Source organism: Anoplolepis gracilipes, chromosome 13 (genome assembly GCF_047496725.1).
Source record: "Anoplolepis gracilipes chromosome 13, ASM4749672v1, whole genome shotgun sequence".
Lineage (NCBI taxonomy): Eukaryota > Metazoa > Arthropoda > Insecta > Hymenoptera > Formicidae > Anoplolepis > Anoplolepis gracilipes.
Window position 1 is genome coordinate 10,014,470 of NC_132982.1, and position 23,398 is coordinate 10,037,867.

Below are 23,398 nucleotides of genomic sequence, written 5' to 3' on the forward strand. Positions count from 1 at the left end.
TATTAATATTGAACAAAAAGACAATCGCGAAGTATACGACGCGATGTTGAATTCGGGTATTAACGTTTGTTATGTATATATATATATATATATATATATATATATATATATATACATTTTATATATATAATCTTGAAACAGTAAATTTATTTAGATCGAAATAGTAATCTCTTGGTCCTGACAAAACGGATCGCTTTTCAAGTTAAATGAGCTATTCTAAAATTTCAAGCTGAAAAAGCAGAAGAGTAACGTGTTCTAAAAATGCAATTGACAATAGATAATAGAATATCTTCGGTGTCTCTTTCTCTCTTAACGACGTATAATAAGCGTCTCCAAGTATACTTTGGGCACCTTTCCTCGTTGACTCCCTCTAATTCCCATAAAGTAATCTTCGTCGTCGGGAATTTCATAAATACCGATTACCTAAAATATATATATATGTATCTTATATTTAATATTTCTAATATTTAACGTTTATTAAGAGATACCATTACATCTTACACACAATACATTATATCGACTATAATATACACAAGCAATCATATAACATCGATAAACGTTTATACATTTAGGCTGTGGTCTGAAATGCGCTTAAAGCGTTAAAAATCTATAGTTAATGTTAAATTATTATAGATTGCCAGCACTGTAAACTCATTATACCGCAACCTTAGGTAAATGTACAGAAAGTATAGACAACAGATAGAGTAATCTTGGTATACATATATGGTCAACGAATAAAATACTTTTAACAAAGTAAACATTTATTGATAATACATGCATAATTCAAATAAATATACAATAACTTGTTCATTTTAACTCTTTTTTTTTTTTTTTTTGGACTGAGCCTTTCAATATTTATCTTACAAATCTATAGATGCGGGAAAGGAGTATAATATATATATATATATAAACGCTAACATTAATTAAAAATAAAAAAAGAATAAGAAAACTGATGCGCACATAAATCCAAATAAATTAAAAATTAAGATATACAACACATTCATCATGCATGAATAGTAAGATTCATAAGTAGGGTGTGAGTGTAATCTTAAAGGTAAACTTTGTCGGATCATGTTTTACAAATTTGTAAGATATAAATATTTTTTTTTTATATATCGCATACATTTATAGACTTTTGAAACTTTGCAGAACGGTACGTTTGTCACTAATGTTGCATTATTATGAATTCCACTATCTTTAACTTCCTATATTACAAAATATGTTCATTTAGAAAATAGTTCCTTCTAAGTGCCTTTGCATATTAAAACTAATTTGCATGAGTATCATTATCTTTAAAATTTCTTGCTATTTCTTCTGTCTCTCTGATAACGTACTTATATGCAATATAACGTGAACAATGAATTAGTTTTTGAGAAATGTTTTAGAGAGACAATGCTACACATCTATTCAGAATATATAATATTTTGTAAATTAACAATATATTACATGTACAACTTGAGAGTAAATGTGTCAGTATAATATTATTAAAATCATCTTATAGTATGCACTGCGCAACGTGAGTCAAAAGTGAATCTTGGGTGTGGAAGACAGAAGCAGTCCGCAACCAAATCTCTCTTTTTTTTAAATCAAAAGCGTAACATATGATGGATAGAGACAAAGATTGCTTGCGGTCACTTGCTATCTCGTTCATTTTCCGAACCTTGTTTCATATATGAATAAAACAGAAATAGAGTAATCCATACTATAAGTCGATATTATTAATACTAAGAGAGCTCTTAAAGTATTATACAGAGTTTTCATTTTAATTTATCCTCTTTCCAATGAACTTTATACTATACTAGAATGGCTAGTACTGTATTTAAGAAAATGAATCATAGTAGAAATATAAAGAAATATGTAGTATTTTTTCTTTTTTTTTATTACTTTATTTCTAGTTGTTTTTTAATGGATCAACTTTTTTTATTTTTCTTATCTTTGATCTTTCCTGTCGAATAAATCAAAAAAGGTGCAGATAGTACTTATCTCACTCAGTGCTTTTTCCCCCATTTGACTAACAATAAGCGTAAAGAATAGAGCTACCACCCTCAAAGAACTTTTTTTATTTTTGATTGTAAAAAAAAAATGCTTTAGATAAAAGTTGTTTGCCTTCTACAATCAAAAATAAAAAAGTTTTAAGGGGAGTAAATTAAAATGAAACGTTCTACATAAAAATACGAGTGCATCTCGATTAAAAACTTATAGAGTAAATAACAAGTACTTAAGTTTAATGTGTATCAAGAAATGTAACATTTCAGACATCTTAATTCTTTCGGGGTAGATTTTCTCGATCTAAATCTTTTTCAAACCCGTGTCGATAAATTCACGATAAGCCCGAAAGATTTAAGCTTTAAACTAAATTTTACACAGAGAAGAACCTGAAGAAGAAAAAGAGATACAAAAAGAAAAAGTTCTCCAAAGTAATTTATACAGAATTTGATAAAAAAAAAAAAAAAACTTTACATAATACTAAGTAATCTTACAATACCGTAACTTAATCCGACTACAAATTCATGCCTTTTGCAGGCTCGATTTTATTATCGCCAAACACATGCCGCCTAAATCACAAATTTCGTTACCTCGTCCTGCATAACGCTCAGCTCGCTAGGATCCCTCGCGTCGTAATTGCACAACACTCTCGCTCTGTCCTGATCGTTTTCGGATAGTGCATTGGTAGTAGCTGGTTGAGTGGTATAATAGGAACCCCCAGATAGGCTGGGTAGGATAAATGATAAATGAATATGATGTGTCTTTAGCTTTAATAAACTCACAGGGTGTCCGTCCACATAAATGTCCGGGAAAATATCCCACACCTGGTTGAATAAGTTAGGTATGAAAAAGTTTAATAAGAGAAATTTGCGCAAATTTCTCTCTTACTAAACTTTCTTATAACTTATTCAACCAGTTGTAGAATATTTCCCCAAACATTTATGGATAGACACTCTGTATAGATGAAAATGTGTGGGGCAACTCAAACAAAAGAGTTTCGATGAGAATCATACATTGTAAATGTATCATTTTAATCGAGCTTTTACTTCATTTTGATCAATACGAAACTTTACTGCGATATCGTAAATTATGCATAACACAATGCAAACTTTTATCAGAGCGAGTGATATGTATAGAAATATTTACAAGGGTAGCTTATATCGAGCTGAGAAATACGTTATATCTATAGCTGAATACACATTAAATAACGTTTATATTTTACAACCAAGTTGAATTGACGTTTTTAGAAAACAGGCACACTTATCAAGTTCTACATAGTTGTTATTCAACAGCGAGCGAAATAATCATAAGTGTTTGATTGTGCTGAATTAAATCAATGTACATGCGGTTTAAGGAAATTGAATTTTGCGTTATGTTTTTTTTACTCTACAAGTTAGTCTGTTCTCTTGCGAGCATGTGTTCTCACGCAATTCCACCAAGATTACATGCAGCATTATTGTTTTATTATATTTCTAATGTCAAATACGAGATAAAGGAAAATTTAATCTCTCTCTCTCTCTCATTGTCAGTATAATATGATGTAATCAGAACATTGCTATATTGTGTACCAACAAGAAAAGCGTGACATGTATATATATATATATATATATATATATATATATGTATATAGCTATCTACAATTATGTCACTGTTTAATTATATGGCATTATTACAACACTGAGGATTAATTTTTTCCTTGATACCATTATGACCATTCTGGTTGGAATTACGGCGATAAAAAGTAATTGCTTTCAAAATATGATATTAAAATAATAAAAGACGGAAGAAGAGATAAGATTATAGATCGCCGTAAATCGTTGACAAGGAAATTTATCGAGAAAAATATTTTGTTTAAATATGTACAATTATGATTGCATATACAATTATACAAAATTATAGTGTCTATTGGTTGACAAGTTTGCAATGGTTAAGCGACAATCAAATGAAGCTCGTGTTTAAATTTAAGAGCGCGCGTGCGTAGATTAATTTCAACAAACATCGCTATTAGAAAAGAAAATTGTATAATTGTATGACTAACATAATAGATCTGTTAATTAAATTAGCTATAGATTCAGAATAGTCCGTGAGCGATCCCTCGATGGGGTAAATTAAATTCTACTATTATCAGTATCGAATGTTGCGGTAACATAAGTAGATCCGGTGGCAGATGAATTTGGAGGGTAGACAGATGAGTCTACAGGGAGAGTGGGCGAGGGAGTTAGTTCGATCACTTCCTCGCTGTTGACTCTCAGCAAAGGGCTCGGTTGACGTGCCCTGCAATTCCAATCGTGCAAGAGCAGAGACGGAGAGAAAGAGACAGAGAACACTCGAACATTGGATGTGAAGGCCAGAAGCAAGGAATATCATTTTTTTTTTTTTTTTTTTTTTTTTCTTTTAGATATAACGAAAATAAGAGAATCTATTATATCTATGTTGTTACAAAGCTCAGGGCTAGGCTGATAAGCGATTAAATTGTATCGGCATTAGATCTGGTAAGAATAATTTGATTAACCGCCAGTTTCACCACAGTTAGTCATCTTTAAATTTTAGCTTTTTTGTTGTCTATAATTTAAAGATTAAAGTTAATTGACATTGTGTGTTGAAACCGGCTGCAACCGGTAATGTTCGGCAAACCAAACGCTGCGCCTTTTATACAGCGAAAGATTTATTTTATATTACTATGGAGAATTTCATGAAATTTCATTCAATATTGTTGGTCCAAATCTATGCCCGCGCGCGATTATTCTAAGGAGAAGCGGCTCTCACAACTTTGACATCTAAAGACAGTTATTAGTCATTCAAGGTTTGTCAAACATTACTCACTCGGATCACCATAAGGTAGGATAGCTGTACAAGAAACGTCGCAATAACACATACTGTGCGAGGACAATGATATGTGGAATAGAGAGAGCACAGTTTTAAAAAACAAAAGGATACAACAGTGATGAAATAGCTTACCCGGCAAGCTCGCGCTGCAGATCCTGCATGACGGCGTGACACTGCGCGAAATGGCGAGCTTGCGCCTCCACGAACTCGTGCAAACATCGCAGATGTCCCGCCTGCGAACTCGAGACACCCTCCAACAACAGTTTCACGATCTCTGCTTGTCGATCGAATTCCGACTGCGCTACCCTCAGCTCCCTCTCTGCCTGAATGAGCAACGTATATATCTTATTTTCTTTATTCCTTTTTCTGTATTTTCACATTCATTATTTTAAAAATTTAATTGTAGCCGCAAAGCATATTTCCCGAAAGGAAATTCGCTTTGCAATTTGATTGTTATCGATTGCTCCTTTTGTTCATCCATTTGTTAATGTTTGCAGAAAATACAAAAAGAATATATATAATTGTCTATTCTAGAATTCAGATACATGTGTTACGTAAAAATGTGCTCGATGTTGCATATGCAGCATGCAAACGTTACGAAAATATAACTTGAAAAAAATATCTGTAAAACATAATATGTAATCACACAGATAACAACTATAAAAATCCTTTTTATCGCGACTATATTGAACATGGATTTCTAAATCAAAAAAAATAATCAAAACTGTCGATTACATTAATACCTGATCGAGCAACACTTCGGGTGATACACCAGACTCCTATCAATTGCAGCAGTATGAAGGACAAAACACATTGTAAACGTATAGAAAGCATTTTGAAGTAAAATGAATGACTAACGATACTTACACTCTGTTGACCAAGCATACTCCTTGCTTTCCTTACTCTATTTTTACACGCATCCAAATCCAGCCTACAACAGTTATTTAATATTACATATACGGTAAAATTTTTAGCGAATAAAAAGAATAAGCAAAGCAATTTTATTACCTTTTAGTTTCCAATATTGCCATCTCTTTGCTAACAGTCTTCATTTCTCCGTCTAAGAATTTTCTCAGAGGCTGTATGTAACAATTGGCAGCTGTTCCTATAAAATCTCTTTCAATCTGTCCCAATTTCTGCTGACACTGGCCAACTTTTATTAATGCACTACCTAAAATATGATTAAATTAATATTTTATATAAATCTTGCATGTAATATACTTTAAGAGAATTTTTCTTTCATACTAACCGTAAGCTATTCCTGGACCAAAATCATTCCCAGCTTCTATCATATCAGAACCTACATACTCCAAATTGCTCAACCGATTAGGTCTTTTCTTATCAATTTTTTCAAAAAAAAAGTCTTCGATCCTGTTTCCTACAAGACATTGTCAAGACTTAATAATGTCTATTTGTGTACAGAATTTTTTATAAAAGTTTAATTGGATATATTGTAATATAGTTTAAATTAATATACAAATTCAAATTAAAAGATGTTTGGTACCAGGATTTGGAGTAAGCACAGCTTCCATATTTCGTAGTATCTTCTCCGTCCACGTCTTGGTAGCATTTGCTCTCTCGGCTAGATGTTCTAAATGCGCATCCAACTCTGTCTTTTCCGAAGTACCTAATGTTTCCTCCGTTAACTGAGAAACACAGAATTATATATATCTAATGATTTATATGAAATTTTTCCGATTAAATCTAATGTCTCAACGAATAAAGATTTCACATTTGTGCGAGATAAATAATTATAGAGCGGCATCAGAAATCAGTATTAATCAATGACCTTACTCGTTGAAATTAGATTAGATATTTAGGTTAAACGGGATAACATTGGCAGGGGAGCAAATTTCGAATTTTGCGATCTCGCCGACGAATAAAATTCGACGACAGTAAGGAATAGCGCAGGAAACCGAAAAGCTTGTCAAATGACATGTAACGTGTTCGACTCCCGGAACATTAAATGTCATTCTCGGTGACAGGTACCAGATATGTACGAGCGTGTATACATTTGTCTCTCTGCATTCTGCCTCTTTGAAAAAAAAACGCATTTAGACGAATTTAGAGAAGGAAAAATTCCTTTTCCCACCTGTACCACTCTGCTGAGGGCGGCTCCAGCATCCTTCACCAATTTCTTCACGTTAAAATCCATTTTTCGCGATCAGATTTCACGCACGATCGAGAATTATTCCTAATATACACCCAACCCTTTTTTTTCACTCTATCCTTTGTGCGTGTATGTGTATGGTGTGTGTGTGTGTGTATATATACATATACTTTATTTTCTATCGATCATTAATACCGCGTGTCTCCGCAGAGTGGCGACATATTGGCTAGATTCGAGGAGACGCTATTAGCGTGCTCTATCCTCGTTCAACTGTCAGTAAGTGACGAAGATGGAACGATGATTTTAGCGCTAACAGCGTCCCCTCGACATCTGACATCGTCGCATGCGTACAACACGCATTGGATCTTTAAATAACTCCTTCTTTTCGCTATATCGTTACTTGCTGAAGCTCTTTTTAAACAAAGCTTTTCCTTACTTTTTATATTAATATTGAAAAAAAAAAAAGAGAAAGAAAGGAATATATTTTTTTATAGAAATATTTATCGAGCAGTATTAAGTAATCTGAAATATATTTATTCTACTCCTTCACCTGAACTGCATCATAGATTTTTATTGCAATGACAAATTGTATTTTCTAAAATTATTATTATACATATGACACCATAATTAAGTTAATGTAATTATATGATGAAGAACATTATAAAAAATTGATAAAAATGTAACTCTAAATTATAAAATGTAAGAAATTTATAAAATCTTTGTTATAAAGTTAAATGACTCATCCTACTCATAAAATATCATACTACATAATAGTTTAAATATTACTGTTGCCTAATTTTTATCAAATTGATTATTAACATTGATAAGCTTTGGTTCGCACATTTTTGTTGAAAATAAACTTTTTGAAGCAAATGATTGCATTTAATTAAAAAAAAAGTAAAAAATGATTAAAGTATAACACATTTAGAGATTGATATAATATTTAATAATTTAATCTTCAGGCAGTAACATGAATGTGATAATAAATCAACGATAAACAAGTAAGGAAGAATTTTCATCAACACACTTAGGATACATGCAATGTGAGATACACTGCATGTATTACAATTTTATTAATTTCTATTAATAATTTTATTTATTCAGTACTTTTCGTAACGCTCTTTGTTGCATTCCACTTGTACAGTTGCTTGTAACTAAACACATTGTCATTTTAATCTTACTCTGTTTCTTAGAAAATAAATATCTCATAAAAAGTATATAAACATATACTGACTATTTGAGAATGAGAGTAAAAGACTTCTTTTCAAAAAGTAAAATTTCTAGGAAAGTTTATAATCAATCAAATTTTGCGACAAATTATTCTCTGGTATATATTAACCGAGAACTAGATATATTGTCGAGAAATTCTTTTTGTCATAGCTACTCACTGTAGACTAATTGTTGCTTGTTTTTAATTTTTAATCTGAATTTAATTGAATTAATTATTAGACACGTGCATGCCTTATTAATATTTTAATTTCTAAACTTATCAAGTATTTGGAAAACAAAGAGAAGAACTAGGTGTGGAATATATCTCTTTAGAAATTCATACAAAATGTAATGATGTACGGTATTCGATGGCGAAATTTAAGAAATTAAAGAAAATGTAATTCGTTCAGAATACTCATACTTAAACTTGGAACGTATAAAGCATTTGAGTAATTTTGGATAAAGAGAATCTTGGTAACATTTGCACAATTGTCTTTTAATACAGCTATGCACTCTAAACTATTGTTTTCTTCTTATACGGCAATGTTCTTATAACAATCGCGAATCGTGTAAATTTGCGCCATGTTCGATCGCGCGACTGTTTCTTTCAATAAAAATGCTTACGATTAGTGTATTAATACTAGTAATTATCATAATATAACGACAATGCTGGATCATAACGATGACAATCACTTTATTTTTCTGATAATAGAATCGAGTGTCATCTCAGATATCCCATTACGCGTTTGTCGAGCTAACTTTTCAACTTTGTCAATCAAAGGAATGTTTAATGTTTTTTTTTTTTTTTTTTTAATTATTCAAGGCATTCATTATTCATTATCAGCTCCCTGGTCAGCAATCATCAGTGCGATCTGCCGATTGCCGATAGCTTTCGCGCTCGCGCCCGGGCTTCTGTGCGAATACTGGTGTATTCGAACCACAAGACATTAGGAATTAAAGTTGTGTCGCGCAGCAACAGGTACTCTGATATTCGCCTGCAAAAGAATTCGCAGATTATATATTATTAGAATTGAATAATAAATATTGCTATTGTATTATACTATTAAATCATTACTAACCACGAAACAATTATAGGAAAGAACGGCGTTAACACCGTTTGCACGATTATGAACCATGCTATTCCCAGCGCAAGTCCAATTAATGCCCCAAAGAATACTTGGGTACTTGAGTGATACAGTAGATATACTCTGCTGTAAGTTACCAAAATGGCTGTGATAATGCATCCTACCGCTACTATTGTCCGCCAAAATCTTTCAATTATCGTACAGTTGTAATTTAACCTGAAATATATGACAAGATTTCATAGATTACTAATAGAAAAGATAAAAGCTGTAGTTCAATTGTGAAAATAATGAAATGTAATCTAATTTGTTTACCTAAAATATATAAAAAGTATTGTGTACGCAGCAAAGAACCACATAAATTGTGCATGCGTAGATGGCATACCATATTCAATATACAGGTCATCTCTCTTCATCGGCCTTGCTTCGCAAATTGTGTGTTTCAATACAAAATTTATACAATCATTGATAATAAGTCCGCTATAAAATACAATCTGTAATCAAAAGACAAATTATACGTTTGCAAAGTTTATAAATGATAAATATGATTTACAGATATCGCATAAAGAGGTAGTTTATATAAAATTATTATAATCACTTACAGTATGTAAATCTCTCCTAAATAGTATTAATGTGAGAAAACCAGCTATAATGGCAAAAGGTATTAAACTTGACAGAGCTAATAACTTTCCAAAGATATCCCCTGAAAAATTTAAATGTACATCATTATTATGTCATATTTAATAAATATTGTTCTCTCTGCATTTTTTTTGGAGAAAATACAAAAAGGAATAAAAATTTTTAAATTAAAATTTAAGAGAAAAAAACATATATATATATATATTCCTTCGACAAACTTTTATATAAATTTGATTTGTTCGTGATATATATTATTATTAGCAACCGCTTGATCATAACTCGGTCGTCCATGTGAGCAGAGCAGCAGGTGTGTGTGTGTGTGTGTGTGTGTGTGTGATGTATAGTGTACATATATATATAATTATATATATATATACACATGTTGTGTACTCACGAAGCGGCAAAACAAACGTGGCACAAAGATGACATGCATGATTTAATCGTCATTATCATATCCATAAAAATCCAACGATCCTTCCTCGACCAGCGAGATGGAAAGTTTCGTTTTTCAGTGGCCGAAATTTTTTTAGACAACTCGCGGAAATATATGTAGGAAAAAATGCAAATACCGACCTTGCGGATATTCCACCAATGTCAGAGACAACGGGACCCATTCGAGCTTGTCGGCGGCATATGGGAGATGCGGCTTGATCTCGTCGAACGATTCGTCCAACGATGCCATGTTATCGCAATTTTTGAAGCGGCATGTCTCGCATGGCGAACGAACGCGTAGAGAAGACAGAGGAGGGGGGGGCGGGGCGGGGGAGGGGGGTTGTATTTACACCCGCGACCGTAAAAATCACACTCGATCGTCGCTATTTACATCAACCTGCCCGCCGGTACTGACCTGACCTCGCTGATCGCGAAACGACGAGGCCGAAGGAGATAGCGAAGCAGACGGAGGCCGCCAAACGGAACGTCGCGTAAACAACGTTTCATCGAGCTCGATCGGTTAACGGATTCGGTTTCGCTCGAATAAAACAAATTTTTTTTAATTTCCAATTATACCAATTACTTTGACAAATCAAATCTGACATTAGCGTAATCGCACAATTATAATTTCTCAACTACAAAACATATTCTAGAGATTTTAATTTGTATATGCATTAATTCAAAATAATATTTCAATCAACAATAAAATGTATAGATGTATGTATATAATTAAAAAAAAAAAATAGTAAACGGAAGGTGTAGGAGATAAGGGAATTATATTAGATACGCATAATTCTTTCTCTCTCACAGAATATAGATATATATATACCTTTACATATCTTAAAGAACAATGCAAGCTTTTATTTTAAAACAGAGGAAATCATCTGTTATCGTAATTCATTATAAATAGCGGCATATACAAAAGACTGTAAGAGACAAGGCTGTAAGACGCGATATAAAGCTTACTTTCATAAGCTGTGCTCTTATTTAATTTTCCTGAAGTGTAATGATGCGCATATAGGACCGATTACATCGGCCTGCCCATACCGCGTCCCGCAGGCGGGCCATCCTGACTGCTCTTGGGGTTTTTGATAGTTTCGTCGACGGACAAAATAAGGCATGCAGCCTCCGTGGCGGCGGTCAACGCGTTAATCTTCACTATCGCAGGCTCCCAGACGCAACACTGCATGTTATTCGCGATGTCCTCTGTATTGATGTCAACACCGAACCACTGCAAGCCTTTATGATGCTTTTGCCGTAATTTATTCAAAATATTAGTCGCGTCGAATCCAGCGTTATCGCAGAGTTGCCTGTAATTGATGCAGTCATTGTTTTACATATAATTTGCATATCATTAAAGCTAACTTATAGGTATATTGTGTCGAATGTTGTGCTAACCTTGGAATAATTTCGAGAGCTCTCGCTATCGCTCCTATCAACAACTGCTCCTTTCCAGCGATTGTGCGGGAATAATCGCGCAGGGTCTTTGAGAGTTCCATCTCGATGGCACCACCTCCCGCTACTACCGCATCGTTCTTCACCATGCGTCTAACAACCATGATCGCGTCATGGAGAGATCTCTCTGTTTCTTCCAGGAATTGATCCGCGCCTCCACGCAGTATAAATGTACACGTCTTTGCTCGCGAACATTCATAAAAGATGTTGAACCTGGCGATAAATAAATCCAATTGTAAGTTACGTTACGTTTAATAATCATAGCAATCTCTTAAAAATCAAATTCTTGTATCTGTAAAACTCTATCGGTTTATTAATCTTTTATTACGGAGGAATTTACCTTTCGCCACCAATCTGCTTCTCCTCAAAGACATGGCATGTTCCAAGATCAGATTCCTTAATGTCGTGCACCGTAGTTAAAATCGCTCCGCCGCATGCCTTCATCGTTCTCTTGAGATCTTCGTCGGGCACTCTACCGGCGCAGAACATGTCTCTGTCGGCGAAATATTGTGTCGCGACATCGCCAATCGGTAGTATAGACAGCACGACTTTTGCGCCGCTTTTGTGAATCTTATCAAGTTTATCGTAAAGAATTTGCCACTCCGCGTCGACGATTCGTTGATATTCCGCCACGTTATCCACGCGCACTTCCGCGTTATCCCGCTCGGCCTTTAATTCCAATTCGATATTTAATAACGCAATCTTGCAGTCCTGATATTTTTTCGGTTGCATCTCGAATCCAGCGTATGAGAAGGTCTTTTTGAAAGCCACCCCTTGAATCAGCTCCGAATCTTCTAGCGCGCCTCCAGCTACCTGAGTTTTATATTATTTATATATTATACATTTTTATTAAAGAGCATTGAAATCTGATGTACACATTTAAAATTGTATATATAATTATACATATACATACGTACCTTTTTAATACCAATCATGTTGAGAGGAAGCAAATCGTCCAGCATCATGACAGCTTTGACAACTAACTGGCTGAAATGTTTCTTTTGTTGATGTATTAATTTCGAACTCATAGATGTGGCTGCGCATTCTTCCAGAAGCTCAATCTGTTTACTTATATCACTTTTATCTATTTTAACGCTTAATTCATTAATCTTATCCACGGCTATTTGAAGCGCACGACGAAGAGCTTTAATAATTATACGGGAGTGTACGCCCTCCTCTATAAACGGTTTCATTTGTTTCAAAAACTCTCCTGCTAATAAAACGACGCTAGTCGTGCCATCTCCCACCTATTAAACAGAGAAATAGGAATAGTTTTTTATATCTTATATTACTTATCTCGATTCTACAAACGATAAATATAATGTTTGAACGCTGTTGAGACAATTTCATATCTTTAAGATATTGTCAGTCTACAGATTCTAAATTTAATGTACTCTGAATTTTGATACGTGTAATAATATTATTTTCATCACCGTATTACTTGGATAAGTGTTTAAAATTGAAAAACACTTTGGTTTATTCACTTTCTTCAGAGCATGAAACAATATTAATAAACTTGCAGCTAGTTCTTACTTCTGCATCTTGGGATTTTGCAATATCCACTAGTGTCTTTGCAGCTGGATGAACGATATCTAACAACTTTAAGATGGTAGCACCATCGTTTGAAATTGTGCTCTTGCCATTTTGATCGACTATAAGTTTATCCATGCCACGAGGACCCAAAGTAGTCCTAACTGCATCCACAACAATCTGACACGCATTTATATTGGATATCACCTGTTGTTTTCCCTGAGTCGCATCCGTCCCCTCTTTCAATAGAATTATTTGAGGTTGCTGTAAAATTAACAAAAGAGAGAATTTTATATATTAGAAATATATATACTTATTTATTAAATAATTCTTAAAATTAAATATAATCGCGCGTGTAAAAAGTACCCTCGCGTATTTTCCCATTTTTTGACGTTTGCGATACTTTTTACGTAAATCGAAATATTTAAACAATCAGAGAGGAGCAAATTAAAGTCTCGCGAATATCCGGATGATAAATAAATGAAAATCGGAATCGTTAAACATCTACGTCGCCAAGGTCGATTAGATAATTTAACAAGCAGAATCAAATCGAGAGTGCGGCGAAATGAATTCTCATGTCCTTATAAGGTTACAAGATTAAAAGAGTGGAAGAGCTGACAGAGTGGAACGATTCGCAGAAATACATTTGTGAGTACAAAGTTGTGTCGATTAATTAATTAATTAATTAATTACGTTCGTTTATCGAAATATTTCTCATCGCAAGATTATAATATATTAGATAAGGGTAAATTGACGAAGAATAATGGAAATGATGAAAAATGTCGCGTTAGAGTCCGCTTTATCGGGTTGGGGTTAGAAAATGTTTATAGATACAATTTGCCATGTAATTTTTTTTTTTTTTTTCACTCGTCCTTTATTAAAACCTACCATGTTGATGTTCTTGTTGCAGGACACTGCGCGCTTTTAATTTTTCGAAAATTATTTCTCGATATTTCTGGATTAATTAACGTCTCGAGTACAACGAAACGCGCCGACAAAATTGAACAGAGAGTATATACGTTCTCAAGATTCGGAATCCTCTATTCTGGTGATATTCTGTAATCTGTTTTTTTCTTCTTTTTTTTCGTCAGCTTATTTTACCGACGTTTCGTCCGTTGACCAATCGCATCGTTTGACACATATCATCCGTCGATTCATAGAAATTGACCAAAGACTGGAAAAGACGTTTGTCATGTGTAATATAATTATAATGTGTAGTTTATGACTTGTTTTTTTTTTTTCAAGACGTATATTTTATACATTTCTCTCTCTCTCTCTTCTTGACAAATATATATATATATATTATCTCTTGAAGGTTAACCACTTCCGACAAAACAACTTGACCACAACACGTGGTTGATTTTTTTACGCGGATGGATTGTCAGTCTAGGAATGCACGTCATTGATTTTCTTGCAGTGGAATAAAAACGAGTAACGTTCGGAGAAGAAAAAGGTATTTAAAGACAATATTTTTTTTTCAGTTACAGAGAGATAGTTTAATTTATAATTTTTTAATCAAGAATATAATTTAATTAATTTTTTTTTCTGATTTTTGGAATCTCAATGTCAAGTTTTTATTCAGAATGTTAAACTAGATGTTAAAAATTACACTAGAGCATTCATTTATGTATCAACTGTACGATAGCAAGGTCTGTGTCTCCACCCCCACACATTCTATAGTTATGTAAAATGCTACAATGTTTGGTACATAAATTATATATACTCGTATTACACGATACAACCTAGATAAGATTCTCTGCGTTTGCTATGGATTTATTTTTAAACGTTGCTATATTTATATAGATCTATATAATAATATTGTGTAATAATGTGCCGCTCTGTCATCACCTTGTAGTCCCGGGGAACGAGGAAATTGGGCCGGATGTATTATTTTAGTCGTTTTCGTGCTTTTGTCGTTGCCGCGCGTTGACACATTTTTACGTCAAACATACTTTACATTCCGGCCAAGCTGTCAATCAACACGCGTGAAAGAGTTTATTAAGGTTTGAATATTATCGTCGATTAATCTTAATCTCATTTTGTCGCTAGACTGAAAAGTGATTAAATTAAATCACGTTAGAAATTAACCGATATTGATGAAATTATTTTTCTGAAATTTATTATTATATTTATGTTGGCATGATTCCAAGTGTTATTACTTGAGACCGATTTCAATTTAATCTATTTTCCCTAAATGGTTTTATTTGAATTTAACGGCGAGAAAAAGGCCTGCAGTTTTCAAAGGAAAAAATTGCCAGCTGTGTTTAAAATTGAATAAATCATCGAGGTTACAATTGACCCCGCTGGTTGAGCTTTATTTTGTACGGTGTTTCGCGAGACTTGGAAAAAGTTCAAGGTGACGAGATATCGAACATCAATGCATGAGGTGTTGCATCAAAGACGCAAGCGCATCTCGTCGTTTCATGGCGAACGAGTTAAAAATCGATACGTTTAAAATTTCATTTTCACGCATTTCTTTAATATTGAATTCTACTATAACACACCGATGTTGCTTGCTAAAGCTTATATTCTTTATTTGCAACGTGATATTTGCCGTGACATTTTCCGGTTTTATAACTGCGAAAAAATGTAAATGTCTTTGAAATATGATTTGGCAAACTTGAGCTTTCATGTTTATTGAAAAAAGAAATTATAATAAAATATACATGCATCTATGTATGCGTAGATATATGGAGAAATCACTTAAATATTTATTGTTACAAATCAAAGTCTCGTAAATAATTCAAAGACGTTCAAAGTGATTGAAAAAAAGACAGACTGAAACTGTTTTAATTGAGAATTCTTAAAGTTTTTTTATTCTTAAATTTTGCAACGATTTAAACGGCTGACATTTTTTAATCCAGCGAGCGCCACATTGAGAAAAAATCTACGCGGGAAAAATGAAAACGATCTGGGTTATCGGCGGGCCAGGATGCGGCAAAGGAACGCAGTGCGACCGCATGATTGAAAAGTATGGATTTCTTCACCTGAGCAGCGGTGATTTGTTGCGAGCGGAAGTAGCCAGTGGTAGCGAAAGAGGAGCGTCGTTACAGGAATTAATGTCCAAAGGATTATTCGTGCCAACGGTATAACACGCGCATTATTTTCACATCATTTAATTCGACTCGTTAGAATCATATTTATATTAACTTGTACCAAAAGTATAAAATTCAAATTACTTCTGCTCATTAAAGTTAAAAAAAAAAAGAAAGAAAAAATCATCTCGCGGATCTTACGCGAACGAACCCGGCTTTTCTCAGTGTGAAGATCATGTGGTTTCGCTAGGACATTGTGCTGGCGCTTATAAAGGAAAAGATGGACAAGGCTCGTGAAGAAGGAACCACAAAGACCGGATTTCTCATCGACGGATATCCCCGTGAGAAGGAGCAGGGCATTCTCTTTGAGCAAAATGTAAGATATTTTTCCTTCCTTTCTTTTTTTTTCCTCCACTTTTTTCTTTTTCCTGAAACATGATATTACTGTGCAGGTTTGCCCCGTGGACTTGATTCTTTTCTTCGATGTATCGAACGAGACCTTGAAAAAAAGACTTCTAGGACGTGCTGCCGTATCTCAAAGAGCGGACGACAACGAAGAGACGATCAAAAAGAGAATCGAGATATTTAATGCGAAGAACAACGAGATTGTTCAACATTACAAAGACAAAGTTGTTAGAGTGAGTCTAGATAATTAATACAGTTTGCCTTTATTTCTATCACATGCACATTGCGTATTTTGTCGACTTGTGAAAACTAATTATTCTATTTCAGATCAACGCAGAGGGAAGAATAGACGAAATATTCGCTGAAGTGACAAAAGCGCTCGACACTCTGTTGGCTTAGGTAAATTGGGAAATTTTGAAGAATAGCAAGAGTTGTGTCTTGCTATATCTTTGTCAAGTTCATTCTGAGTAGTGTGATACTCTTATTGCTCATCCAAATGAACAAACAAATAAGGTATCTCTTTAATTGTTAATTGTTGAATAAAATTATACCAATACGCAACTCTGTTTCAAGTTTGAGTTATATTTATATATATATATATATATATTTTTTTTTTGTTGCCATCTTTCTATACTTGGTCTTTCAAGAAAAACTTTTTTTCTAGTCACTATATTAGAGGATGAAAAACTTTACGAGATTCTATAAAAAATTTTGCACAACGGTCTTTTTCTCTTTTAATTATAACAATATCACGAAATAAATTAAGATTATATTATACAGCAAGGTTCATATTATCTACGTTAACTTTTAACAGCTTTGGCAAATTGTACAACCATAGGCTTATCTTTTAATATATATCCATTAGTTTCTTCAAGAGCCAATCTAGCCTGTGAAGTATTTTGCAAGGTGATAAAAGCTTGGCCCTTCATTCTGCCTTCTTGCATAAGTCGTACATCATATCTATAATAAAGATATTAATAATAATGCATTAAGTATATAAAATGTAAATAATAAGATATAATAGTAGATACTATTATACAAACAAACAAAACTTACTCATTTTCAGCATCTTTCAATCCTGCAATAAAATATCTTTTGTAAATATAATGCAGATCCTTTGTTTCTATTTGCTTTGCGAGGTTCTTTATATACAGACGATTGGAAGGTTTGCCTGGATGATAATTTTTAAACACTGGCAGTAATCTTTGATCGTTAATGGAAATCCTATTTGCTTCCAATTCCTCTGAAGTTATATATTTATTTTTTTGCATTTCTATATTCTCCGTACTATCTTTTGTGTCTTCAGTAGTTTTATTAATCGGAGATATTAAACCGAATCCACCATCTATTGCTACAGTATTGTCTTGCTTATTAGCAGATGCATCTAATGACTTATCCAAAGCCTTTAAATCAATCTTAAGATTCTTAATCTCTTCACGTTGAACAGGTTCAAACATATCTTCCGGTTTAATTTTTTGCGTAGACGAAGAAGTTGTGATACTTTTGGCAGGATTCACAAACTTTGGGATTTTCAAACGTTTTTTAGATTGTGGAAGTTTTCTTTTAACAGGAATAATATTCGAAGGTACGACATCTTCTCCATCTGATTCTAATTCAGATTCTTCTTCCTCCTCATTCGTATTGTCTTCATGTAATATATCTACGTAAAAAAGAATGTTATTTATCTTAAATTGCTTTTCCTATAAACTTGTATCTGCATAATCTCTATTGTATTTATTTATATTTTTATTACCAAAGATATCTTTGTACTTTTCCACATTGTACGCTTCTTTAAGCATAGGAAATTCTGCCTCCAATTCTTCAAAGGGAGGTGGTAGATTCATTTTGTTCATTAAATGCAACACCTATAAAATAAATATATACAAGAGCTATAAAATGTTACCACATTATTAATTAAAATTCTATTGTTAAAGATAATGTATGAAAATAATATTAATATATTTCACCTGTGTATAAAAAGCTGGTTCTCTCAATAATTGTATAGCTATTCTTATCAATATACTTTTTGTCGGTGGCATATATTTGTATTTTATATTTGGCGGAGGTGGTTGGCCAAACTCATGATTCATAGTCCAATTGTTTAACTTGCGCAGAAATGCTTGAACGTGAGATTTATTAGCAGTTTCCACTTTTGCTTTGTCACTTGGTAACTCATGTTGAATATCTTGTTTGAAAAATTCAGCGTATAGAGGCTTTTTGGCATATTCAACTGACAAATATTGTCCTCGAATGTTTAATTGATGCAAACGTATCAGTGCTTCTGCTGCCAATTGTTGCGATGGAAACTTGGCAAAAGTAACGGTATATTTATCGGATAGTCGAGTGGTCTTGCTTTTTATCGCGCCATATTTTTGTAATAACCCATCGCGTCGATCGTCAGAAAGATGCGAAGGCAGATGAAGAATCCTCAAAGTGTCACACGCCTGAAAATATATTAAAAATCAGAATAAATATAAATAAACACAAATTGACGATAGATAGGTTAAACAAATCATTTCACACAATATGTTTAAATTATTAGTCGATCTATATATAAAATATTAAAATTACAGGAATCATATTTTATGGTATATCCTTTGTTGAATTACAATCAATTAAAATGTACAAATTTGCTCCGTTTAAAACAATAACCTGGATAAAATGTAAACACAATCATAAATTACAAATATCTAGATGCGATGCATCATTGTCGAAAACATTCACATAAGTAAGCGAAGGGTGTAGAGAGTAGAGAGCGCAAAGAAAACGAGCGAACCAAGAATGCCTAGGGAATTTATGGCATTCTAGGAAATTTGTAAAAATTTTTTGTCAGGCTTTTTACTCTTCTATGTATCTAACAGTTTATGGCTCTAATCTCCTTGGTGATTGCACTTGCACTTCGCATCGCTTTGGATATTTGAATGATAAGTAGAAAACTCTTCTCGTAAAATTTGAAAAGTGGAGAACTGTCAAAAGAAGAGAGAGAGAGAAAAAAAAGTGAAACAGTACAGTGATAATTAATCGGTTTAAACCGATCGTGTGTAGAAATAATTGGAAGAGTTGCAAGGCAAAGTGTATCCTTAAAGAATTAATCGCGTAAAATATGCAGCAGCAGGAATTTTATAGCACTTGTATCAAGATAAACGGGATACCTCTTCTTTCACCGCTGGTAATTATGCGTAAATTAATAGGCTTTGATCTTTTTGTTACAGGATCGCTTTATATTAAATTATATTTTCTTTCAGATGAACGATAGCATCAAAGAAGAAATGAGACGTTATAAATCCTTAGCAGTTAAAGTAGAAGAAAAATTAAAAGCTAGACAACTTGTTAAACGCAATATTAAAGACAAGTGCGTACAAGCTGACGTAATAGAAGCAATAGATAAATTAAAAAGTATCAAATATGATTCAGACAGTGATTTTTCATATCGTGACACTACAAGCGATACTAATAATAGTGACTCGCATTCTAGAATGACCATTGTTGAGTCAACGCCAGTGATACAAGTTGTTGAAGAAACAAGAGACAAATATCATATTCAATCTGCTGCATCTGACGCGCAACATTCACAATTTCAAACTTGTTCAACAAACAGTATTGATACAACACCTACAACTGCAGAGACCGATCAAAGTGATCGCATTGATGCAACAGAAGCGTTAAGACTGAATGAAGATGTGTCATCGGAAAATTGGAAACCCAAAGTACCTAACACACTGAATATAGTTCCGATAACATTAAGTAATAAAGAAGATAATATTGATTCTGTCACAGTGGCTTCCAAGGAGAATGAAAGTCCGCCTAAATTATCTCGTCAAGGTTCTTATGTATTGGACACACCCAGCCCTATATTGCTCGCTCATATGCATACAGAATTAATCGATAAGAATTATGTTCCCACACCTACTAGTAATGTATCGCAACGAAAACAGTGGAATATAATACAGCCTAAAACAAAGTGGGAAAATGAGCAACTTGTAGCAGAGAACACCAAACAAACATCGGATAAGTTGGAATGTACAACGAATGAATCAACTTTTCAGCATACAGAGTCTGAAACTTTAGCAGAATCATATCAAATAGACCAGTCCGCTAGTAGTACTAAAACAGAAGTTGTTGAAGCACATGCGTGTAAATTTGATAGTTTATCAACTAAATATAATGATGTATCCGATACAAGTCTTACGAAGCAAAGTTCTTTAGAGAAATTAGAAAAAGATAGCGTATCAAATTTATCAAATAAAAAGCTGGTAGAAGATGCAAGTAGTCTTAAATCTCAAGTATCTTGCATAGATGAAGACATGCATGGTAATAAGAAGAAAGATATCAAAGAACATCAAGATTTAACTGTCAAAATAAAGTCATCTATTACACCTGAAAAACTTTTAACAGTCTACAAAGAGATTGAAGAAATGCATAAGAAACAAATGATGGAGTTGATATATCGTCAACGAAAGGAACAATCTTTGCTACAAGCAGAATTCAAAAAACAGCAAATGCTTTTATTAGCCGAAATACAAAAGTGTTCTTCCAATATACCGCATCAAGTAGCTGCATCGTCAAATATTACATCAAATCAATTATCAATAACCAACAAGGAAGAAATAGAAAATATCATTAGCGAAACGGGACAGCAATTGAATGTAAACTCTGTTGGCAATTTACATACGGAAGCGCATTATAATAGTAAATCATCACCAATGAAACATACAAATGTCATTGTATGTCCAGTAGATTACATTTCGAAAAATTTGTTCTTCTTTAAACAGTATAAACCTCCCTCTTTTATTATGGACGCTTCTCCTGCAACTCCCAATTTCGATTTTACGAGGAAAGTAAATTTATCCAATACTATATGTAATAATAATAATAATAATAATAATAATGATGACGATGATGATGACGATGGTAATAATTACGAATCGCATAATCGTACTGTATATAAGAATTCAAATGTGAATCGACAGTTGTTTCCCTTAAATAGTAATACTACACATGTCCCAGTAATAGATTCTTCAGCATACCTTGATAAACATGTGAGTACAATTATAATTCTAATTGCTATAATTAATATATTTACACACAGAGAGAGAGAGAGAGAGAGAGAGAGAGAGAGACAGACGTTCAATTTTGTATATATAAATGTGTAATGCATTGTGTGTATGTGTGCGCGCGCGCGCATATTTTTTATCGTTAAAAGCAACACTAACATTTTAACATTATATAGGTCCAAGCAGTGAATATTATCAATGCTTATGCACGAGGTTACTTAGTACGTAGATTAATGCGAACCGAACGAGTTATTACTTTAAAAAAGATATATAAAGAGGCGTTGCAATGTATGCTTAAACTACACGTTGACGCACCTTTAAATTTAGCGGAGGTAGATTTTCTTCATCGTCTCCAGTTGCAGGTAATTCTTCAGAGAATTTATATAATCCTTTGTATTTTCATTTTAAAGATCAAAGATATATAATAATTTTACAAATGTTTTTTCAAGTGTGATGCGGCATCTATGAACATAGTAGATTTGTTTGCCCAGTCTCCGACAAAGAGAATGAAAGTAATAGCGCAAGATCGTGAAATTAAGCAATCCCGAGCGGAACGTCCGACTTCATCTCGATCCTATTCATTCGCCACCCAAAAGACTTTAGCCAGAAGAAATATGAAGGAATTCGAATCCACGTAATAACATAGTTTTCTACCTTTATTACATTACTCTCCCTTTATCATTGTGTATAATTTGCATTATTGAAATATATTTACATTTTTGTTTAGAATGATTAAGTACCAGCGACCGTTGGTTGTTAAAAAAAGTGCTGTTAGATCAAGGTGTCAAACTTGGACATCCGATATAAGAGAAAAACTTACGTCACCAAATACGTTGTGTAAGTTTGATATATTTAATTTTGGTAATAAATAAATATCAAGAAAATATATGTATATATATATATATATATATATATATATATATATATTTCTAAATTACAGATCAGGGTATTAGAAGAAGTACGAGCGCCGGAACTGTTCGGAAGCCGTGGCGATGAGAACGAGTGCCTTACGACGTTGCTTAAAGCGTCCAATATCAATCTTACTGTTAAAAAGCGGAATTACATACATGTGTAGTTCTCTCGAGCTGGCAATTTTATTATTTCTAGCGCCTCGCGCGCGTTAGCTATTCCTGCCTTAAAAAGCGCACTATAGTGCGCCTGATTTTCCGATAAATTTATTTTTTGTCGTTTCTTGACTGATGTAATATATTTATCTGTGATACGTGTATATCCAATATATTGCTTCCAACTTTACATTTATTGAAGCTAAATCAAAGATTTATTATTATGCGAGAAGACCTTAATATATATATATATATATATATATATATATATATATATATATATGCAAAATATAGAGGTAATGAAAAGAGGATATATATGTAATTTTATTCTTGGGAAAAATAAAGCGGAGAAAAATCCTTTCTACAATGAAGAATATTTTTTTATGTTGAAATCTAAATTATATAAAGTATCTTGTCATGTACTCTATTACAAAACAAGTATCTGTAATATATATTTAAAAAATATATTCCTTTTTCTCCTCTATATTACAAGATACTTTATATAATTTATATTTTTTTCTTATATATTAAAAAAAATATATATTCCCTTTTGTATATATTTTATATATAT

General features: G+C 33.0%; 6 protein-coding genes across 13 annotated transcripts; 2 read left to right on the forward strand and 4 right to left on the reverse strand.

Annotated features, from left to right (window-relative positions):
* Positions 1-127: 127 nt before the first annotated feature.
* On the reverse strand, positions 128-7,070 carry Endob (SH3 domain containing GRB2 like, endophilin-B). Of its 6 annotated transcripts, XM_072904336.1 has the most exons (9): positions 6,905-7,070; positions 6,317-6,458; positions 6,062-6,190; positions 5,821-5,983; positions 5,680-5,743; positions 5,556-5,591; positions 4,945-5,135; positions 2,577-2,712; positions 128-423 (listed from the first exon to the last, which is right to left on the reverse strand). In XM_072904336.1, the coding sequence occupies exons 1-9, from the start codon at positions 6,965-6,967 to the stop codon at positions 310-312; spliced, it is 1,038 nt and encodes a 345-aa protein (XP_072760437.1). In that variant the 5' UTR covers positions 6,968-7,070; the 3' UTR covers positions 128-309. The 6 variants fall into 6 exon arrangements, with proteins under 6 accessions (XP_072760437.1, XP_072760438.1, XP_072760443.1 ...); XM_072904337.1 differs by lacking the exon at positions 5,556-5,591 and having other exon boundaries at positions 6,905-7,069; XM_072904342.1 differs by lacking the exon at positions 2,577-2,712 and having other exon boundaries at positions 299-423.
* Positions 7,071-7,846: 776 nt separating this feature from the next.
* LOC140672248 (dolichyldiphosphatase 1) lies at positions 7,847-10,745 on the reverse strand. Its single transcript, XM_072904215.1, has 5 exons — positions 10,426-10,745; positions 9,816-9,916; positions 9,529-9,707; positions 9,211-9,432; positions 7,847-9,126 (listed from the first exon to the last, which is right to left on the reverse strand). Exons 1-5 carry the CDS (start codon positions 10,532-10,534, stop codon positions 8,994-8,996), a joined length of 744 nt encoding a protein of 247 aa, XP_072760316.1. The 5' UTR covers positions 10,535-10,745; the 3' UTR covers positions 7,847-8,993.
* Positions 10,746-11,124: 379 nt separating this feature from the next.
* On the reverse strand, positions 11,125-14,308 carry Cct7 (chaperonin containing TCP1 subunit 7). The gene is made up of 6 exons (XM_072904213.1): positions 14,158-14,308; positions 13,273-13,533; positions 12,657-12,986; positions 12,080-12,552; positions 11,683-11,952; positions 11,125-11,594 (listed from the first exon to the last, which is right to left on the reverse strand). The coding sequence occupies exons 1-6, from the start codon at positions 14,158-14,160 to the stop codon at positions 11,312-11,314; spliced, it is 1,620 nt and encodes a 539-aa protein (XP_072760314.1). The 5' UTR covers positions 14,161-14,308; the 3' UTR covers positions 11,125-11,311.
* Positions 14,309-14,516: 208 nt separating this feature from the next.
* Positions 14,517-17,137, forward strand: Ak1 (Adenylate kinase 1). Of its 2 annotated transcripts, none has more exons than XM_072904217.1 (5): positions 14,517-14,722; positions 16,134-16,355; positions 16,555-16,680; positions 16,757-16,942; positions 17,037-17,137. In XM_072904217.1, the coding sequence occupies exons 2-5, from the start codon at positions 16,170-16,172 to the stop codon at positions 17,106-17,108; spliced, it is 570 nt and encodes a 189-aa protein (XP_072760318.1). In that variant the 5' UTR covers positions 14,517-14,722; positions 16,134-16,169; the 3' UTR covers positions 17,109-17,137. The 2 variants fall into 2 exon arrangements, with proteins under 2 accessions (XP_072760318.1, XP_072760317.1); XM_072904216.1 differs by lacking the exon at positions 14,517-14,722 and adding an exon at positions 15,011-15,272.
* A 203-nt stretch (positions 17,138-17,340) lies between these two features.
* On the reverse strand, positions 17,341-19,432 carry LOC140672247 (RNA-binding region-containing protein 3). Its single transcript, XM_072904214.1, has 5 exons — positions 19,281-19,432; positions 18,677-19,153; positions 18,463-18,574; positions 17,766-18,369; positions 17,341-17,669 (listed from the first exon to the last, which is right to left on the reverse strand). Exons 1-5 carry the CDS (start codon positions 19,287-19,289, stop codon positions 17,510-17,512), a joined length of 1,362 nt encoding a protein of 453 aa, XP_072760315.1. The 5' UTR covers positions 19,290-19,432; the 3' UTR covers positions 17,341-17,509.
* LOC140672245 (uncharacterized) lies at positions 19,429-23,017 on the forward strand. 2 transcript variants are annotated; one of them, XM_072904212.1, is made up of 7 exons: positions 19,429-19,878; positions 19,955-20,061; positions 20,185-21,748; positions 21,940-22,125; positions 22,213-22,397; positions 22,491-22,600; positions 22,704-23,017. In XM_072904212.1, exons 1-7 carry the CDS (start codon positions 19,813-19,815, stop codon positions 22,757-22,759), a joined length of 2,274 nt encoding a protein of 757 aa, XP_072760313.1. In that variant the 5' UTR covers positions 19,429-19,812; the 3' UTR covers positions 22,760-23,017. The 2 variants fall into 2 exon arrangements, with proteins under 2 accessions (XP_072760313.1, XP_072760312.1); XM_072904211.1 differs by having other exon boundaries at positions 19,955-21,748.
* Positions 23,018-23,398: the final 381 nt, after the last annotated feature.

Excerpts from the sequence above, each read along its gene's own strand:
- Ak1 (XM_072904217.1), top strand. The coding sequence starts at position 16,170 with ATGAAAACGATCTGGGTTATCGGCGGGCCAGGATGCGGCAAAGGAACG. Across the intron at positions 16,356-16,554 it reads AAGGATTATTCGTGCCAACG|GACATTGTGCTGGCGCTTAT; the intron begins GTATAACACGCG and ends TGGTTTCGCTAG. Across the intron at positions 16,943-17,036 it reads ACAAAGACAAAGTTGTTAGA|ATCAACGCAGAGGGAAGAAT; the intron begins GTGAGTCTAGAT and ends ATTCTATTTCAG.
- LOC140672245 (XM_072904211.1), top strand. The coding sequence starts at position 19,813 with ATGCAGCAGCAGGAATTTTATAGCACTTGTATCAAGATAAACGGGATA. Across the intron at positions 22,126-22,212 it reads TTCATCGTCTCCAGTTGCAG|TGTGATGCGGCATCTATGAA; the intron begins GTAATTCTTCAG and ends TGTTTTTTCAAG. Across the intron at positions 22,601-22,703 it reads TACGTCACCAAATACGTTGT|ATCAGGGTATTAGAAGAAGT; the intron begins GTAAGTTTGATA and ends TCTAAATTACAG.
- Cct7 (XM_072904213.1), bottom strand. Across the intron at positions 12,553-12,656 it reads ACATGATTGGTATTAAAAAG|GTAGCTGGAGGCGCGCTAGA; the intron begins GTACGTATGTAT and ends TATAAAACTCAG. Across the intron at positions 11,953-12,079 it reads AAGCAGATTGGTGGCGAAAG|GTTCAACATCTTTTATGAAT; the intron begins GTAAATTCCTCC and ends ATTTATCGCCAG.
- LOC140672247 (XM_072904214.1), bottom strand. Across the intron at positions 18,575-18,676 it reads AACCAGCTTTTTATACACAG|GTGTTGCATTTAATGAACAA; the intron begins GTGAAATATATT and ends TTTATTTTATAG. Across the intron at positions 18,370-18,462 it reads AAAGTACAAAGATATCTTTG|ATATATTACATGAAGACAAT; the intron begins GTAATAAAAATA and ends TTTTTTACGTAG.
- LOC140672248 (XM_072904215.1), bottom strand. The coding sequence starts at position 10,534 with ATGGCATCGTTGGACGAATCGTTCGACGAGATCAAGCCGCATCTCCCA. Across the intron at positions 9,917-10,425 it reads ATTGGTGGAATATCCGCAAG|GGGATATCTTTGGAAAGTTA; the intron begins GTCGGTATTTGC and ends TAAATTTTTCAG. Across the intron at positions 9,127-9,210 it reads TTTCCTATAATTGTTTCGTG|GCGAATATCAGAGTACCTGT; the intron begins GTTAGTAATGAT and ends ATTCTTTTGCAG.
- Endob (XM_072904336.1), bottom strand. The coding sequence starts at position 6,967 with ATGGATTTTAACGTGAAGAAATTGGTGAAGGATGCTGGAGCCGCCCTC. Across the intron at positions 5,984-6,061 it reads TGGTCCAGGAATAGCTTACG|GTAGTGCATTAATAAAAGTT; the intron begins GTTAGTATGAAA and ends ATCATATTTTAG. Across the intron at positions 424-2,576 it reads TGAGCGTTATGCAGGACGAG|GTAATCGGTATTTATGAAAT; the intron begins GTAACGAAATTT and ends TATATATTTTAG.